General features: G+C 43.6%; 1 protein-coding gene across 6 annotated transcripts in view; it reads right to left on the reverse strand.

Annotated features, from left to right (window-relative positions):
• Positions 1–21,075, reverse strand: part of LOC147890662 (NAD(P)-binding Rossmann-fold superfamily protein) — a 96,281-nt gene that overhangs the window by 60,246 nt on the left and 14,960 nt on the right. For all 6 annotated transcript variants that reach the window (XM_087390576.1, XM_087390578.1, XM_087390574.1 and 3 more), the window contains exons 3-5: positions 7,612–7,752; positions 7,228–7,276; positions 6,889–6,906 (exon numbers count right to left, since the gene is read on the reverse strand). In XM_087390576.1, the coding sequence (XP_087246702.1) occupies positions 6,889–6,906; positions 7,228–7,276; positions 7,612–7,752 (208 nt within the window). The remainder of the gene's footprint in view (positions 1–6,888; positions 6,907–7,227; positions 7,277–7,611; positions 7,753–21,075) is intronic.

The following is a 21,075-nucleotide window of genomic DNA, read 5'->3' on the forward strand; positions in this document are numbered from 1 at the left end:
CACACATGCAAATCCACACACCCACACATCCTTGAGCATCCATTTATACAAAGTCTTCGTACTGAGTTTCTGTCGGCACTCCTGAGGTGAAGGGCAAACTCAGCCATGACAAAGGCTAGCACTAAAGGAGAAGGCTAATCAGAAAGTAGTCCAAATCTCTTCATTCAAGCTACAACTGCTTGTGAAGTCTAAATGATTTCATTTTAGCATCTAAATCTAAATCTAGCTGATAGGGCAACGCACCATTTAAGATAGAAAGAATTATCGCAATACCAGTAGGCCGCAACTTGGACGAAAAGTTCACAATGTGAAATTTGCATGTCCGCTAATACGGCAAAAGCATATACCTAAATCAATCAAGGAACATTCCCAAACTCATCCTCTTAAACACAACATAGTGCAGTATCAATCTCACGACAGTCACTCATAAGGTTGAAAACCATAAAATCTATCATGCATAGCAGGGACTAGCTACTATGACATCCCCACTAACGTCATCAGTGCCCAACAGTGGGTGTAGACCCCAAACGAGCATCTAAATCTAAATCTAGCTTATAGGGCAACGCACCATTTAAGATAGAAAGAATTATCGCAATACCAACAGGCCGCAGCTTGGATGAAAACCTCACAAGGTTAAATTTGCATGTCCGCTAATACAGCAGAAGCATATATCTAGATGAATCCAGGAACATTCCCAAACTCATCCTCTAAAAACACAACATAGTGCAGTTTCAATCTCACAAGAGTCACGCATAAGATTGAAAACCATAAACTCCATCACGCATAGCAAGAACTAGCCACTATGACATCCCCACTGACGTCATCAGTGCCCAACAGTGGGTGTAGACCATAGCATAAAAGTATGCTCTCACACATACAAATCCACACACCCACACATACTTGAGCATCCATTTATACAAAGTCTTCCTACTGAGTTTCTGTCGGTACTCAGGAGATGAAGGGCACACTCAGCCATGACGAAGGCTAGCACTAGAGAAGAAGGCAATCAAAAAGTATTCCAAATCTCTTCATTCAAGCTACAAATGCTTGTGAAGTCGAAACGATTTCATTTTAGTCTCTTCCAAACGAGCATCTAAATCTAAATCTAGCTGATAGGGCAACACACCATTTAAGATATAGAAAGAATTATCGCAATACCAGCATGCTGCAACTTGGACGAAAACTTCACAAGGTGAAATTAGCATGTCTGCTAATATGGCAGAAGCATATACCTGGATGAATCTAGGAACATTCCCAAACTCATCCTCTAAAAACACAACATAGTGCAGTATCAATCTCACGAGAGTCACTCATAAGATTGAAAACCATAAACTCTATCATGCATACCAGGGACTAGCTACTATGACATCCCCACTAATGTCATCAGCGCCCAACAGTGGGTGTAGACCATAGTATAAAAGTATGCTCTCACACATAAAAATCCACACCCCCACACATACTGAGCATCCATTTATACAAAGTATTCGTTCTGAGTTTCTGTCGACACTCCGCAAGTGAGGGCACACTCAGCCATGACGAAGGCTAGCACTAAAGGAGAAGGCTAATCAAAAAGTAGTCCAAATCTCTTCATTCAAGCTACAACTGCTTGTGAAGTCTAAACGATTTCATTTTAGTGTCTCCCAAACGAGCATCTAAATCTAAATCTAGCTGATAGGGCAACGCACCATTTAAGATAGAAAGAATTATCGCAATACCAGCAGGCCACAACTTGGACGAAAACTTTGACAAGGTGAAATTTGCATGTCCGCTAATACGGCAGAAGCATATACCTAGAAGAATCCAAGAATATTCCCAAACTCATCCTCTAAAAACACAACATAGTGCAGTTTCAATCTCATGAGAGTCACTCAGAAGATTGAAAACCATAAACTCCATCACGCATAGCAAGGACTAACTACTATGACATCCCCACTCACGTCATCAACGCCCAACAGTGGGTGTAGACCATAGTATAAAAGTATGCTCTCACACGTGCAAATCCACACACCCACATTTACTTGAGAATCCATTTATACAAAGTCTTCGTACTGAGTTTTTGTCGGCACTCCGGAGGTGAAAGACAAACTCAGCCATGACGAAGGCTAGCACTAAAGGAGAAGGCTAATCAAAAAGTAGTCCAAATCTCTTCATTCAAGCTACAACTGCCTGTGAAGTCTAAACGATTTCATTTTAGTCGCTCCCAAACGAGCATCTAAATCTAAATCTAGCTGATAGGGCAACGCACCATTTAAGATAAAAAGAATTATCGCAATACCAGCAGGCCGCAACTTGGACGAAAACCTCACAAGGTGAAATTTGCATGTATGCTAATACGGCAAAAGCATATACCTAGATGAATCTAGGAACGTTCCCAAACTCATGCTCTAAAAACACAACATAGTGCAGTTTCAATCTCACGAGTGTCACTCATAAGAGTGAAAACCATAAACTCCATCACACATAGCAGGGACTAGCTACTATGACATCCCCACTCACGTCATCAGCACCCAACAGTGGGTGTAGATCATAGTATAAAAGTATGCTCTCACACATACAAATCCACACACCCACACATACTTGAGCATCCATTTACAAAGTCTTCGTACTGAGTTTCTGTTGGCGCTCATGAGGTGAAGGGCAAACTCAACCATGACGAAGGCTGCTAGCACTAAATGAGAAGGCTAATCAAAAAGTAGTCCAAATCTCTTCATTCAAGCTAGAACTGCTTGTCAAGTCTAAACGATTTCATTTTAGTCTCTCTCAAATGAGCATCTAAATCTAGATCTAGCTGATAGGGCAACGCACCATTTAAGATAGAAATGATTATCGCAATACCAGCAAGCCGCAACTTGGACGAAAACTTCACAAGGTGAAATTTGCATGTCCGCTAATACGGCAAAAGCATATACCTAGATGAATCCAGGAACAATCCCAAACTCATCCTCTAAAAAACAACATAGTGCAGTTTCAATCTCACAAGAGTCACGCATAAGATTGAAAACCATAAACTCCATCACGCATAGCAGGAACAAGGCACTATGACATCCCCACTGACGTCATCAGCGCCCAACAGTGGGTGTAGACCATAGTATGAAAGTATGCTCTCACACATACAAATCCACACACCCACACATACTTGAGCATCCATTTCTACAAAGTCTTCCTACTGAGTTTCTGTCGGCACTCTGGAGGTGAAGGGCAAACTCAGCCACGACGAAGGCTAGCATCAAAGGAGAAGTCTAATCAAAAAGTAGTCCAAATCTCTTCATTCAAGCTACAAATGCTTGTGAAGTCTAAACAATTTCATTTTAGTCTCTCCCAAACGAGCATCTAAATCTAAATCTACTGATAGGGCAACGCACCATTTAAGATATAGAAAGAATTATCGCAATACCAGCATGCCGCAACTTGGACGAAAACTTCACAAGGTGAAAATTGCATGTCCGCTAATACCGCAAAAGGATATAGCTAGATGAATCCAGGAACATTCCCAAACTCATCCTCTAAAAACACAACATAGTGCAGTTTCAATCTTACAAGAGTCACTCATAAGATTGAAAACCATAAACTCCATCACGCATAGCAGGGACTAGCCACTATGACATCCCCACTGACACCATCAACGCCCAACAACGGGTGTAGACCATAGTATTAAAGTATGCTCTCACACATACAAATCCACACACCCACACATACTTGAGCATCCATTTATAACAAAGTCTTCGTACTGCGAATCTGTCGGCACTCCGGAAGTGAAGGGCAAACTCAGCCATCACGAAGGCTAGCACTAAAGGAGAAGGCTAATCAAAAAGTAGTCCAAATCTCTTCATTCAAGCTACAACTGCTTGTGCAGTCTAAACGATTTCATTTTAGTCTCTCCCAAACGAGCATCTAAATCTAAATCTAGCTAATAGGGCAACGCACCATTTTAAATAGAAAGAATTATCGCAATACCAGCAGGCCGCAACTTGGACGAAAACTTCACAAGGTGAAATTTGCATGTCCACTAATACAGCAAAAGCATATATCTAGATGAATCCAAGAACATTCCCAAACTCATCCTCTAAAAACACAACATAGTGCAGTTTCAATCTCACGAGAGTTACTCATAAGATTGAAAACCATAAACTCCATCACGCATAGTAGGGACTAGCTACTATGACATCCCCACTGACGTCATCAGCACCCAACAGTGGGTATAGATCATAGTATAAAAGTATGCTCTCACACATACAAATCCACACACCCACACATACTTGAGCATCCATTTATACAAAGTCTTCGTACTGAGTTTTTGTTGGCACTCCGGAGGTGAAGGCCAAAGTCAGCCATGACGAAGGCTAGCACTAAAGAAGAAGGCTAATAAAAAAGTAGTCCAAATCTCTTTATTCAAGCTACAACTGCTTGTCAAGTCTAAACGATTTCATTTTAGTCTCTCTCAAATGAGCATCTAAATCTAAATCTAGCTGATAGGGCAACGCACCATTTAAGATAGAAAGAATTATCGCAATACCAGCAGGCCGCAACTTGGACGAAAACTTCACAAGGTGAAATTTGCATGTCTGCTAATACGGCAGAAGCATATACCTAGATGAATCCAGGAACATTGTCAAACTCATCCTCTGAAAACACAACATAGTGCAGTTTCAATCTCACGAGAGTCACTCATAAGATTGAAAACCATAAACTCCATCACGCATAGCAGGGACTAGCTACTATGACATCCCCACTGACGTCATGAGCGCCCAACAGTGAGTGTAGACCATAGTATAAAAGTATGCTCTCACACATACAAATCCACACACCCACACATACTTGAGCATCCATTTATACAAAGTCTTCGTACTCAGTTTCTGTCGGCACTCCGGAGGTGAAGGGCAAACTCAGCCATGACGAAGGCTAGCACTAAAGGAGAAGGCTAATCAAAAAGTAGTCCAAATCTCGTCATTCAAGCTACAACTGCTTGTGAAGTCTAAACGATTTCATTTTAGTCTCTCCCAAACGAGCATCTAAATCTAAATCTGGCTAATAGGGCAATGCACCATTTATATAAACAAAAGGAAAACAAAAAAATCCTCCTGTAGCCTAGAAATAGAAACCCAGCCTGTAGCAAGTCTCTCGTCACGTCCGGGAAATCTAGGCACACCTAAAAGAAACCTCGTCCCAACAAACGAACATCCTTAAGGTGGGGGGCGAGCTCCTGGGGAAGCGCCGCAAGCATCCAATCTCTAGCCTGTGATCTGGAGGGGTGTGAACCAAAGATGCGTGCGAAGAGAGTCGTGGAACACTCAGGCTCCAAGTCCTTTTGCAACTACTGCAGCTCATCTTTTGAAAATGTGACGCCGTCCGCTTTCCTGATGCCCCAAGAGACCCCCAAAAAAATGGGGGTATACCTGAAGGGAGAGGGTGAAGGAAGGAGAGAGAGAGGAGAGAGAGCAAGTCAGAAGAAGAAGGGGGTAGGTTGAAGAAGGAGGGAGGTTGAAGAAGGGGGGAGCTGGAAGGGGGGAGAGGGAGGGCAGCAAGGGAGAGAAGGGAAGGGGACAGCAGGAGGAGAGGGGGAGGAGTGAAGAGGAGAGAGGGAGGGGAGGAGAGAGAGAGGGTGGGAGAGGAGGAGAGGGAAGGGGGGTAGGGGGGGAGGTGCAAGCAGCAGCGCGGGGGGGGAGGGCGCGGGAGCAGCAGTGGGGGGGGCGGCAGCATAGGCAGCAGCACGGCGGTGGGCAGCGCAGGCAGCAGCGCGGGGGATAAAGGGAGGGGAGGAGAGGGGAAGGGAAGGGGCAGCAGGTAGGGAGGGAGGGGAGGGAGGAGGCAGCAAGGAGGGGAGTTGAAGGGAGGGTAGCAGGAGGAGCGGGGAGCAGCAGCAGATCTATATAGATTTATATTTTTCATAGCAGTCATCTCATCATTCTCTTTTTCTACTTTTTGATTTTCCTCTTCTACTTCCTATTGTGCTTTCCTTCGTCCTTTCCTTGTCGAGAGACGCCTTTTTTCATAAAACGTAGTTGAAACTGTACTATCTTGAAGTACTAACCTTCTTCATTTCATCTCATAGTCCGGTTTTGAGAGTTTCCACCATCTTTACTTTTTGGACCATCCTTGTTCTTTTTCTATTAATTATTTCTTACGAGCGCTCAAGGCTTCTCTTCCCTATCCATGTGAGGTGTAGTATAGAACTTGAAGACATGTATTAGATACGCTTTGCAATTGTGAATCGATGTAACATCCTTGACAACTCTAAGATCAAGATCCATAATTTCAAATCTTATATCAAAACCTAATAGAGATCTTGAAAGATACAACCTTACTAATAATATAACTCAAGTTCACATTTTTAAATATGTATTTCAACAATTATTATATATAGAATAAGTTGTAACAATATAAACACAAAACTCAAAGGTTAAAACTAATATAAATATATACTTTTAAAGCCATTATATTAACTATCTTAATTTATTTAATTAAAATAATAAAAATAAACGATTTTAGTGGTCATATTAAATAATATAAATCAATGTAAATAAGTCACATTAAATAACATTAATCAAATAAAGAGTTAAGTTTATTAAAATTTAGATTTAAAAATACTAATATAGCTTCACTCTTGTCCAAGCAAGATGTTTCTTTTTCTGAATACAGGTATATTTCTTGTGAGGGATATGAAGTGATATACATAAAGTAGGTCAACTTTCAACTATTCATATATTAACAAATTCATAAGTATACACTTTTCTTCTATTGCTCCAGTCAGGCAGATTCAACCAAGACATCTCTTGTTCAGGGCCACAATTCACGAATGAATTGGACTTCCATTTGCTTAAAACAAAAAATCACAAATTGACAATGATGGGAAGTTTAAGACACTTTAAAGGTATGAGGAGATTTGCTTACTTGAACTGGCAGGTTTCTCTTAGCGATAGCGATGCAGCATAAATTACACATGACACAATACATGAAGCAAGTCAGTCCACCAATAGTTACAGTACAATTATTTTAAGAGAAAAGTCCAACTCTTTGTAAATTATAGGTTTCATACATGAACAAAAGAGAATTATCTCTAAGCAATTGGAACACTTTCCATAAATGTTCCAAATGTTTTCTCCTCGTTTTACTATAGATTAGGATATCATCTAAAAATGCTACAGCAAATTTTCCTACGTATGGCCTCAAGACACTATTCATAAGTATCGCCAAAGGATTTTGTTAAACCAAATTCAAAAGTATGTCTACCTTGTAAGACATGTTTGCCTGCCTTTAACGCCTGCAAAGTTAATTCAACCTGAGGACATAGAAAACCAACATTAAAACTGCAAGTCTGGCAACAACACATCTTCTAGAATTTGCAAAAACTTTTACTTTCCTTTCTGTAATAGATCTCTTTCCTCTAAAAATCCAAATATCTGTGGAAGAAATGCCCAACAGGAAGCACATAGCTGATCTGTTCTTCAAGTACAGCTATCAAGTGGGCATAGAGAAAGAAATCTCAGTCCTTGCCTGAAACCGAGTGTGAATAAAGGCACTGAACATACAACTTTGCAATGTTGTGGTTTTTACTGAACAGAATGGAACTGCAGATTCACTGGTAAAAAATGAGCATTATATGAAAAGGTCAACCTGAGCTTGCCCAGCAACCACCACTATAACACCATGTATGGACTTATCCTCAAAAATCTCATTTAGTCCCTCTACGCCCCACTTAGCTCCAGCATTTGGAGCAAAGTCCTCCACAAGTGGTACAATAGCTTTGGCAGCTTCCTACATCATATAAAACATACACTTATGTGACAAGCCTTTAAAGATCAAATACAGCAAAACTTTCTGGTTCTCTCAATCACTTCAATCATGTCATTCATGCATGCTTCACAACCTGCATGCAAAGTAGACTGCCCACAGTATCGTCTTTTGACAAACAATCAGACTTAAAAGTCGTTAGAAGCTATAGTGCCTTTTTTCCCCCACACCACCTGATCTCTGACACAAGATGTAAGAGAAATAAAACACAAATGGAGAAATAGAAATGGCGTAGGTTCTAGGTAGGAAGGGGCATAGTAGGCCTATATTCAAGCTCCCGCTAACATATGTGGGATAATGCACAATTGGAAAGCCATGTGGCCTATATGCTTGCCCGTGGATCCATTAGCCCCTTCAGGCCTATCACAGTGTTGTAAATATTATACTGAGATTCTCAATGTAAACTAAACAAATTTTTCGCCCCTCCCAAAAGAAGCCACCAAGCCACCTCCTTTTGCCAGGAGACATATCAGCACATAAATCTCAGCTCCAACAGGTCCAGGGGTAAGCCTAGACGTTTCATGCATACTAAAGACTTATGCCAAGCAAGCTTTTTTTAAAAAACTGGCTGCCTTAAAGAAACAACTCAAATATTTCTCCTTCCTAGCTGTTTCCTCCAGTCCATCAGCAGAAAAAAAACAATCTCTTCTGTAAAATATCAAGTCATGCAAAGTGATTTTGAATCCAGGGTAATCTCTTTGCACATGGCTGTAGGGACATTTCGAAATCCTTGGTTGTGTGTGGCTTCAGTGCAATATTTGTTGCCACAATCATGTGTCTCTGATGTAGGTAAGCACCTAGATTCCAGCCCTCCAGTGATTCTCTCTTACCGAGGAAAGCTCAACCACTAACCCAACTTAAAAACGGATGTTATAAGTTGGATAGGAACCTCAGGCTTCCAATCAAAATCTCCTATCTACCAATGGGGAGATGGCCTCTTAGAAATGAATTTTCATCGACCTATACTGGGGTGGCTAATGCACGTGAAGCTTCCACTCAACCTCCTGTCTATCTGGAAAGACTGAAGAAATCTCACCAGCACATCTCCACTTTGAATAAAGATGTGCCTTCTAGCCACCAGTGCACACCAATATTGAGGCAAACCCAACTAGTCCAAGATTTCTCATCTCAAATTTCGCCTTCAGTAGAGACTATTATTTGTGATCTTGTCCAAGTGCATGTTCATCTAAAGTATCAGCTGTCAATAATGTGCCAATAAGACAAGATGGTATCACTGTTTGTTGTACATCAGCAAGTGTAGGTAAAAAAACCCAATGTTTGAAGTGAAATTTCTAAAGAACATTATTAGCCAAAAGCCTAGAAATCAAATCGCGACAAAAAGTATATGATGGTGGCATGTAACAAAGTTATACAATTGGTGTGAAAAAGAAAATGTAAAAAATTGCAAAAGCATGAGTAGAATCTCAGAAGAAGGAGAGAGAAGGAAAGAAGAAATTTTATTGAAGTCTTCAAAAGACCGAAGGGTCTATGAGACTAAGAGAGCTGAAAGACTATAAGACTAAGAGAAAGAAAGAAAGTCTTTGAAAGACGGAAGGGTCTCTGCAACTAAGAGATCCGAAAAGGACAGTCTATGTTTTGGACATTTTCAATTGCATCCATGGAATGAGGCACATCTAAAATACATGTCTTACTATGAAACCAGGAAATTGTGGACTGGGTACTTTGGAATTAAGGAGAAAGAAAGAAAGAAAGAAAACATCTGCGAAAGGCGAAAAGAGCCTGTGAGACCATTAAAAACTGAAATCAGTGGGTCTAGTTAGGGTCCCATTTGGAGTTGCGATGTTTCTGGAACATGTCTGAGATCTACTACTGGCATCCTCTACTACTCTCTGTAGATGTACTCATGCAGGTGTGAGGCAGCCCAACATTGGGATGCTGCAATGATGGTACCTCGGATGGGACGGGTGCTTGCTGGATCTCCTACTCATTTGGCGAGCCTGAAAGTCAAGGTCACGATCCTGATGCCTACCATCCATTTCTTCTCCTGTGGAGAAATCTGTGATCTCTTGCTGTCTAGGGCCGTGACCCCGTGTGGGTCTCGTGAGTCTAAACATAAGTCGGGTGACCTCATGTATGAAGAGTGCAGTGCATCTCTGGTCTCAGTAGTCAATGATTCTGGCAAATCCTCAAATGTCTACAATGACATTGGCTGCAATCTCATGACCTTCCTCAATTTGGAATCTATGAGATGAGGTCCTAAGCTGGCCCATGGCGATCCATACTGCATGGGAGGGATGAATCTGTAAGTTTTGTGGTGCCTAGATGAAGCCATTCTCGCTCAAGTGGAGAAAATGCTCTCTATAAACAGCAATTTTGGTCATGTGGCTGCATGGGAGACGTCCATGTCATATGAATGTATCCCTGATGATCTGATGAGCCTACTGTGTGAGACACAGGAAAGAGACATCTAGTAAGTACTCGTATGGCAGAAAATTATCAATAGACATGCCCTGTGATCGGAACCTTCTAAAGACTCGTGCAAATCAGCACGCCTCAATCTCCCTCTCTCTCTCTCTTCTCTCTTGCCCGCACTGCAGCTGCAGCTCCTGATCCACCTGCTACTTCTGGATACACTTGGGAGTCAACATATAGGGAGGAGACGAGAGAGACAGGTAGAGTATGTGGCTCAGGAGGAGTGGCAGTCCTGTATAGATCATCTCTCATTGGGGCGATTTCAGTGAAGAGGAGAGACCCACACTCTAGGTTCCTTTGGATCCGATTACAACACACGACTAGCCGAGATCTGTTCATAGCGATTTGCTACTTTTCACACACTTCGCCAGAGCAGTGCGGGAGGAGGCTGAGACATCACCATACAGACCTCTCCACAAGGATATCATGGATTTTTCGTGCTGTGGAGATGTTCTCCTAGTTGGGGACTTCAACGCGAAGACAGGAGCACGTCAGGTGCCATTGCTAGATTTTCGAGAGGATGTTGTTTTACTTCCCGACATAGATCTCGCTGGCGCTAGCACTTCACGAGTGTCCACCGTTGATAGACGGGCCCATGTGATCGATGGACATGCACTCCTAGATCTAGGTACGACGCATGGTCTCATTCTCTATAACGGTCTTGAACGATAGCTCTCCTCCAGTCGCTTCACCTGCTTTCCGCATGGAGGGGGGTCTAGCGTGGTTAATTATATCTTGGGATTTGCTGCCTTCACATCACACATCACGGACTTCTCTGTTTCACCACCTTTCCCCACCACCTACCACACCACCCACTTACACTACTTATCACGACACACTTCAATCATAGCCTCTCACCAAGATATTCTACACGACTCTACACTCTACTCACCTATATTGACCATATACCTCTCCTAGAGGACCGGGCCGCTTTGATTAGCCGATCACTGCATGAGGCTGCCCTTCACGCCTTCCCGTACACCACACGCTCTAACAGTCCATCGCCTCTAGGATCCGTGCCATGTTATAGCTAGTACGATGACGAGTGTAAGGCTCTTTGCCGACAACTCCGATTTGAGTCCAACATGGCCTACCGAGTGAACCCGACACGTTACACGAGTATCGCCATCTAGTTCGCTAGAAGAAACGAAACTTTATTCACGGAAACAAGGAGGAATTAATGAACATCCTATTTAGTAATAACTCCAATGATTTTTGGCATCGGTTTCTTGAACAGCTGTCCCCCTCACCACTCACAGATACTCAGGTCTAGCACGACTACGCACACATTATATGACACCCACAACCAGCCCACCCCTGATCTTCCACACACCACGACCGACTTCTTGCAATCTATTCACTAAGGGAGGCGACAAAGATGCGGTCATGAAACTTCACAATGGCTGAGTGAAGGATCATGAGGGTTTATGCACCAAGTTTATTGCATACAGGAATGATATCCTAGCAAAGCTATTCAATGAAGCAATTTGTCTTGGTTTCCCACACACATGGATCCTCAACATTATCACACCTATCCACAAGACAGGGGATCCCACGAGTTCAGGTAACTATAGGACCATTATGATTGGGCATGTCATGTCCAAGCTATATGCCTCCAGCACTTGATATGGAGATCAGCTACGTTGCAGAGATGCAGGGACTAAAAATAGGGGGCAGGCAGGCTTCCGACATGATCATGGGACCATAGGCCACATACTTATACTCAAGAGTGCCTAGAGGCCACAGCACAAAGACAAGAGAGTCTATTGCTGTTTTGCGGATTTCCGCAAAGCCTACGACACAGTACCACGAGCACGTCTCATCAGGCAGTTGCAAGAGCTGGGCGATGACTAGGAGATAGTTTGGGCTGTTATGGCACTTTAGAGGGTTTCCGGCGAAGTTCATACGTGGGGGATGGACAGATGAGATTATGAGCACCATTGGGGTCAAACAAGGTTACCCACTTTCACCCACCTTCTTTGGCCTTTATATAGACGAGCTTGAGTCTTTTATGAGGACCCTAGGAAGAGCTGGTTGCTCTCTCACCGGCTACATGCTCCAAATTCTATCGTACACTAATGATGCGGTACTCTTATCCTCGTCTGCTGAGGGGCTCCAAAGACATCTAGATGCGCTACTGGCTTTTTGCGAGTCCCATGATTTGAAGGTCAACCTAGGTAAAACCAAGGTTATGATCTTCAACACCTCCAGGGTAGCCGCACACAGAGAGGAGTTCACATTTGACGGGGCACCAATTGAGATTGTCTCATCATACACACCTAGGGGTCCTATTCTCTGGACCTATCTTCACAATGAGGTTGGCGATGCAGGCCCCTCTGAGTAGAGGATACACCTCCCTTGCCCAACTAGAGAGACAATGTTTTCATTCACATTTTCAGGACCCACGGACCAAGGTTCTCCTTTTTTACTCCTTGGTCCGATCAGCAGGCATGTACAGCAGCACTTGCTAGAGGCGAGATCTATCCCTGCTGATGACTCCCACCACAGAAGCAATATCCGGACGAGTGGCAACCATGGCATACATCAAAGAACCAATCTCAACCTCATATCTCACTTTCGAGGTTAGAGCTGCTAAATACTTCTTCCTTCTATCATCTTTGCTCTTCTCAGGTAACTCTAAAGAGAGTTTCCAAAACCTAGCTGTAAATTCAGCATTACTCTTGTTATTAAGTTGCTTGAACCTTTCCCAGCGGAAGGTCAATTCTTCTTCATGCCTTAGAGGCATGAAAGTGGCCTTAAGCTGCTCTACAAATTTGGACCATTGAAGAATAGGCTCTTTTCCCGTTTGTGATAAAGACCACCACATTAAAGCATCCTTCTGTAGATGCAGTGTGGCAAGAGCAAGTTTCTCGTGATCGGGATCTTATCTTGATGGGCAAAATATAGCTCAAAATGGCGAATCCAATTGAGGATTTTATCCGCCTCTCTTGCTCCATCATACTTTGGGAATTCTATTCTCTCTCGACCAGAAAAATCAGAGAACACTTACCACTGAGACTCCAGAATTTAGAGATTGCGTTCTAGAAAGACTTGCAAGGAAAAACAGGATAGCGACCTACAAGCAGCCTTGCTTCACAATTTGTTCTCACCCTTTCACTGGATTTTGTTGCCCGTCCCTAGGCTTCCGCACTGCCCTTAGCAAAGCATGGCCTTGTCGTGCGACGCCTTTCGTGCCTCTGCACTCTTCTGTCCGATCGTTTGCCTTCCTACGCGGCAAGGCCTGCGAGTACAATGCTTCGTCGCTTGCGAGTACGATGCTTCGTTGCTTGCTATCGTGCGTGCTTCCCGTACGGACCCTTTTCTATGCTGCGCTGCAGTCCGTGCATGTCCCGCTGCACTCTTTCTTTCTCCCGCTGTCCCTTTTGTGGATTGTCGCTGCTCTGATACCAAATGTGAAGAAACAACCTTCTCGATAATGCAAATGTGTGCAATGCATGCAGAATTTGAATGCCGATTGGCCCTCCAATGGGGAAGAGCGCCCTCGTAAGAGTACTTGTTTCTATTTTCGACCCACATGCAAGGTGGGAGAGGGAGATGGTGGATGAATGCAAGGTGAATGAAGAATGCTACGTGAGATTCACAATGAAATGGTGATACCCTTTCATTAATGTCCCTTGAGATCACTCAAGTTCCATCTTCCCATTTACACCTACCCTTAGCCTATGACCCATGCATCTACCATTCAATGCACCTTAATGCACCCTTCCCTTCCTATTGCCCCTAGGACCTAGACACGTGTGTGCACATTTTTATTAATAGAATAAGTATCACATGTCCAAATTTGATGCCGTCTGAAGCAATGGCTCCAGCTCGACTAGTCCTATCTACTCAGATGATCCACCGCCATAACAAATCGGTCAGTGTCCATCATAAATACATATACATGTTACACCATTGGCGTATAATATATAAAAATGTTTTAATGTCTACCAATCACGGATTAGTGATTTCTCGTCATGACATACCCAGCCTAGGCCCTCTACTCCAACCCCTATTCCATATTCCAACCTCTACTCCAGCCTGCTGCCTAAGCCCTCTACTGTACTCCCTTGCTAAACCCTCTACTTTACCCTTCCTTGCTAAATCCAAGATGCAGTATTATTTATGAAGTATATAATGATTGATGTGTGGAGATAGATTCTCAGCCCCCGCTTTGATAGGAAAATGCATAATCCATTAGTATTAGTTCACCCTGTAATCACATGGAATAATAAGCTAAGTTAGTATGGTTAATGTGATTAGGCTATTGCCCTCACGTTAATCAAGTATTGGGACTATCTTAAGGTCCCCTTAATTATTTCGACTTTATAAAATGTAATGTAAATTGGTTTTTTGATAATATAGCTAGGTTTTAAGGTACAAAACAGAAATGTTTGTGGTTGAATCATGGTCATATCAATTCTATTATAAAAGTTATGAATATTTGCAAAAAGTAATCCATTTTTGCCATCAAGACTAGTGATGAACATAATGAAAATTTTCACTACATTGATATAGCAATTGTCTTTGATGGACTAATGACTTCGTTTGGATGTGTTTTCCTAACAAGACATGTTAGAGTGGTGTTTTCAATTTTGAAAAATTATCTTTTGGTCTAGTTTTACCCTCCCAAAAATTGATCCAATATTTTTACGCGTTTCTAAGCGAAACGCTTGCCAAGATCTAGAAACGTTTCTTGTTACCAAGCTTCCTGCCAATCTATCTTTTCATGACTACTGGATGAACTAGAGAATCAAAGAGAAAAGATATCGTGCTCGTGTGCCAGAAATGAGTCTAAAAACACAGCATGCTATCTTGTCAAAAATTCTTGCGCTGCCAGTTTCATGGTAAACTTGGCACCTATAAAAACGCATCCTAAGTACACCATAGGATCTAGCTATCCGAACCGGCTGCTGAAGTCTCATGTTGAAGCTGAGATTCAATAATGTTGAAGATCATAACCTTCATTTTACCCACATTGGCCTTCATGTCTTAGCTTTGCGAGTGCGAAGTCTCATGCTAAAGCTCAGCTTCATTAATGTTGAAGATCATAACCTTGATTTTACCCAAATTGACCTTCATGTCTCAGCTCCTACAAAAAGCCTGCAAGGCTGTCAAATGCATCTATAACCCCTCAGTTGTGTCTGAGATCAGCACAACATTGTCCTTATTTAGCAAGGTAGGAATGAAGACTTTACCAAGGTTAATCCCTGACCTCCTCAAAAGAGGCCAGCTCATCAATGTAGGTGGGGAGAGGAGACTCCTCTAACATCCCCTGTGTGGTGCAATTTATTATTGTCTGCAAACGACCAAAAAGGTCCATGAGACCAAAATCTGAAATACATCATTCTCATACAATCATTCTCATACACCTATGTTGGGATACTAAAGTGTCTAGCACACTTAGGGGCTGATCATACTTATCTTTTCTTTAGCATTTCTACCCCCCGCCGCACAGCACTTTCTACCCCGTTGAGTTCTTTCTTACTCCACCTACCATGATATACGCTTTGATCGCGATCACTCACCTACTTACTCTGGCCGTCTATACATACTTCTCGCATACATTGACTTTATACCCCTATTAGAGGATCGTGCTGCCGTAGTCACTCGCTCACTACACGAGGCTGCTCTTCACACCTTCCCCACACCACTCGCTCCACCCACCCACCACCACCAGGGACCGTACCCTATAATAGCTTGTAGGATGATGAGTGTAAGGCTTTAGGCCATCAGCTCCAATTCGAAACAAAAAAAAGCCTTCCGAGCGAACTAGAGACGCTACGCGAGTACCGTCGACTGGTACGCAAGAAGAAACTTAACTTTGTGCATCGGAACGAGGAGGAGCTACTAAACATTTTGTTCAATAACAACTCTAAGGACTTTTGGCAGAGATTTCTAGAGGGACGGTCCCCCTCACCACTCACTGACACTCAAGTGTGGTCTGATCATGCACGGACGCTCTATGATATCCCAAATCAGCCAGCCCCTAACCTATCACATATGCCATGCCCCACATCCTGCACCCTCTTCACTAGGGGGGGTTAAAGGATGCCGTAATGAAACTTCATAATGGCTGAGCGAAGGATCATGAGGGACTATGCACTGAGTTCATTGCATATGGGATTAACCTCCTAGCCCCGATCTTAGCCAAGCTATTTAATGAAGCTGTTTGCTTGGGGTTTCCACGCACCTGGACCATTAACACTATCTCACCCATCCACAAGGCAGGGGATCCCATGAGCTCGGAGAGCTACATGACCATTATGATTGGACATGTCATATCCAAGATTTATGCATCAATACTTGATTCTGAGGCCAGCAGAATTGCGGAGTGTCGAGGACTTAGAGCAGCGGGGCAGGCCGATTTCAGGCGGGATCATGGAACCATGGACCATATTCTCGCGCTCAGATGTATCATCGAGGAGGCGAGGGCACGGAAGCAAAGGGTTTACTGTTGCTTTGTGGATTTCCGTAAGGCATTTGACACCATTCCGAGAGCCCGCCTCATACGACGCCTACAGGATTTGGGTTACGACCAGGAGATCATTTGGGTTGTCATGGCACTTTATGAGCGAGTTTCAAGCAGAGTCCGGACAGGATCTGGATGGATAGACGAGATCATGCGCACTATCGGGGTCAAAGAAGGGTATCCACTATCACCTACCTTGTTTAGCCTCTACATTGACGAGCTCGAGACAGTGATGCAAACACAGGGGGGGTAGGTTGCTCTCGCAGGCACGCTGATCCAGATATTGCTTTACGCAGATGACGTGGCTCTCTTGTCTTCCTCAGTAGAGGGGCTCCAGAGACACCTTGACGCACTACAATCCTTTTGTGAGTCTCATGATTTGAAGGTCAACTTGGGTAAAACCAAGGTTATGATCTTCAATACATCTCGAGCCATCATGCGTGAGGAGCAATTCGCATTTGATGGGTCTCCTGTTGAGGTAGTTTCATCATACACTTATCTTGGAGTCGTCTTTTTCGGACCCATCTTCACTATGAGACCCGCGATGCATGCACACCTGAGCAGAGGATATGCTTCATTGGCTAGACTAGAGAGGGAGTGCTTCCACTCTCACTTTCAAGATCCACGGACCAAAGGGTTGCTTTTTTACTCCTTGGTCTGCCCAGCAGGGATGTATGGCAGTCCATGCTGGGGGCCAAACTTATCGGATACAGAGTGAGCCAGGGTGGAGCGGCTACAAGTTCTCATGTTATCACGGATGATCCGTGGTAAGCCATCCGTCCCTCACCAAATCATTCGGGCAGAGTTTGGGTCACCCCCATTACAGCTAGATTACGTATCTGTACCGAGTCACGGAGTATGGGGATTACACCTTCGGGCGTAGCAGGATACCATGGCTAACACTGTCCTCTTCTATGGCACTTGCAGCAGGGGGAGACCAGAGGTGCTGGTATGCACGCACAGAGAGATGGTTTGCGGGACTAGGGCTCCACATGGACAGACTACCTCCATTCCAGTACAGCATGGATGCTCCTTTCCCTCCCCTCCTATCACGTGAGGTCAACCAGGTTATCCATGAGGATCTACTACAGCTATACACATTCCGGACTTGGTTGGGCCCGAGTGATCTTCCAGTGAAGCTAGGCTTCTACAGAGATCACTTCTTACATATCACAGCGGAGGGTTTCATTGATTTACCAGGACACACGCAGATTCACCTACCCCACTCGCTGAGGATCTCTCTTGGGCAGTTCCGGGTCTCTTCACACATACTTTGTATCGAAAGCGGCAGAGCACAGCGGCTACCCACGGAGAGGCACATATGCACACTGTGTGACATGCAGGAGGTTGAGACAGAGGAGCATTTCATCTTCAGGAGTCCTGTTTACTATGAGATCCGAGGGCGTTTCTACTGCCTCTTCAGAGATAGTTATGGGGTTTTGGCCCCGTTTCCTCTCCTACCTAGATCAGCGATGTTTGGCTAGTTTCATTCATGAGGTGCTTAGATACCGCAAGAGGATACTCCAAGCACGGAGACAGGAGCAGACTTCTTCCTCGACTGATACCTCTCAGAGCTCTATCACGGAGTTCTTTCAGCCAGATCACATAGACCCCCACGAGATGAGACCTCGACACGATCGTGACCTGGAGCCTATGACCCGACAACTCAGACAGAGGGTTGGCACACAGATCATACTTGGGGGCATCCCCTCCTTGTTTAGGGTCAGAGCCCGATCGACGGGGGTCACAATGGCCCTGATTAGACGCAAAGCTACGACCAGGAGACGTACCAGAACTACACCCTTGGGAGGCCGACAATGCTCTATTGTTGACCTCATGCCTCCACTTCCACTGCCTCACCCATCCTGATGTCCTGCTGCTGCTGATGATCATCATCATCATCAACATGATGTCGATGATGATGCTGAGATTGATATATATAGTCGACTATTGACATGACTATGCTGTACTTAGGAATTAGTACTGCCATTTTGCATTTTTTGCATTCTCCATTGGTGTGGATGCTCGTTTAGTAGCTCCACTACCACAGCTCATTGTATTAGGTTTTTCACAGTCTCATAGACCCATCGGTCTTCCGAAGACTTTAATAAACTTTCTTTCTTTCTACTAGAGCAAGACCTGTAACACTTAAATTATTTTTTTTAATTCGATAAAACAAGCCTGAAATTATAGCTCGAGGATGGAGAATGACAAAAAGAGCTAGCTGGGCTAGCGTCTCTCAAGCCCGAAATGTCTCTCAAACATGTCTGAAATCTGAATCTGCAACCCTCGTTCGCTCCATGGGTCTCAAATGTGGATGTTGTGGGATACTCTATCGTGAGCTACTCGGGCATCCTAGAGTAAATCCATGATCTACTATGAGTACTTGAAGCGGTGAATGGACTTGGCTAGGGTCTCTCTGAGGCATGTCCGAAATCTATCTCTATTGTCCCCTAGCCCACTTCGCGGGTCACAGCCAACAATGCCATGATGCATCTACGCACTACAAAGCTGCAATGAGGGTGCCTCAAATGTGATGTCTATTCGCTTGCCCTATACTTGTCCTCATGCTAGTCTAGCATGTATGGGTTGTGTGTCCAATGGCAAATATTGGGCATGGGCTTCTATCCTATGAATAAAAAATATGGGATCTAATGCTATTTGTGCTACTAGCCAATTGCTAGTCACACGAGCGTGCACCTAAGTCGCCTAACCTCTAACACAAAGAGAATGAAAGAAAAGAAAAGAAATGTATATTGACGTTGACAGAAGCCCTCACAGGACTATGCGACAAACTACACATCCAAGAAAGACTGCATCTGGAAAAGACGAGAGAGTCAAGGAGTGCCCATGGCTACTCAGCTTGAAATTATTCTACCAAACTCAAACACATCGAAGAGAGTACTCATGGCTACTCAATTCGGGATTATTTAAAACACACAGACTAAGTAGAACTAGATCAGCTTACATCAGTTTAAGACTGAGAGTCTTTTGGTTTAGATTTAAAGTCTCTGATGCGTGCTTTCCCAACTCTGTAAACAGCCCACTTCCCTTCTTTCCAAGCTTCCTTTACTTTAATAAGTTATGTGGCCTTTATCTTGAGCTGAATTGGAGTGAGTTCCTCTGAAATCCATATCTTGGTGTCTCTCAGTTTGTTACTTTGCCTGAGGATTTTGTTCCTTGCTGCCAGCAAACAAAGCAAAGTAGAGATGAAGGCAACTAATATCTATAGCAAAGCAAGAAACCAGAAAAGGAGAAGGAAGCAAGGCAGCGCACAACTAAGCAATTCAATGCAAAGTAACTAAATGAAGGGCAAGCAAAGCATAACTAAGAACCAAAGTCAAACACACAAATGAATTGCGGGAGCGAAGAAGCAATAAGAGGATGACACACAAGAGAACGCAGATACAACGAATTGCAGCAACAAAGCATAGAAGCAATGAATAGGAAAGAGAAGAAAAAAAGCCTGCAAGACTAGAAGGAAATAGAGATGTTGGCTTCCATGAATAAATCCACACTTTATTTCCAAGAGAGAAGAGAACCTTACAATGAGGATGGCCACACCCTTTGATATATTTTCATGCCACCAATCACGTCCTAAATCACTCAACCACTCCAGTAATTACACCTCAAATCACTCCACCAACTCACGTCTACATCTGCAGGCATTTACGCATCTTCCGCAGGTTCCGACAATGACTTCTTGGACCTTCTGTATATCTTTGGCCTGTCAAACTTGTCCTTCAATTCGGTCATCCAGTTTGTCATTTGGGCTGTAATTCAGTCCATTCAGTCTGTCATGTGGCCTGTGTCATTTGGTTGATTCAATCTGTCATTCGGTTTGTCATTTGGTCCATTCGGCCTCCCATTTGGTCCATTTGGTTGGCCATTCGATGATTCGGTCTGTTCAGTCTCAACATTTATTCCCCCTACTTGCAGTCGTCCATGTCCTCATGAACTTCCTTTGGTGCCCCTTTTTCCATGAACATGCAGTCGTGAAGATGCATTTCATGTGCATCCTTGCTGCCGGTGTTCTTCTGGTCTGGCACATACAACGGTATGCTTTGTCAGTGCTTCCATGCTCATGGTTTGTTTGAGGCTGCATCCCTCGAAGCTTCCTTGATGTCGGCCTCTTTGTGATCGCACATGTAAGTTCCTCTTCATGCTTGCTTGCCCTCTTTTCTTTTTGTTTTACCTCGAGTTATAATATCAATGGCGAATTTCGGGATCAAATGGTGCCTTTCCTTGCCTCTTCACTGTTTGTCTACACTTTGGTGGCTTGCCTTTTCTTTTATGCTCAATGCTTATGCACAAATCTCATATAACAGTATTGACTCCTTATACACATCATCAGCATAAAGCAAGATAGGTATGACAGTCTA

The sequence above is a fragment of the Dipteris shenzhenensis genome, chromosome 19, assembly GCF_047967505.1.
Source record: "Dipteris shenzhenensis isolate YYH24624 ecotype China chromosome 19, Dip_SZ_1.0, whole genome shotgun sequence".
Lineage (NCBI taxonomy): Eukaryota > Viridiplantae > Streptophyta > Polypodiopsida > Gleicheniales > Dipteridaceae > Dipteris > Dipteris shenzhenensis.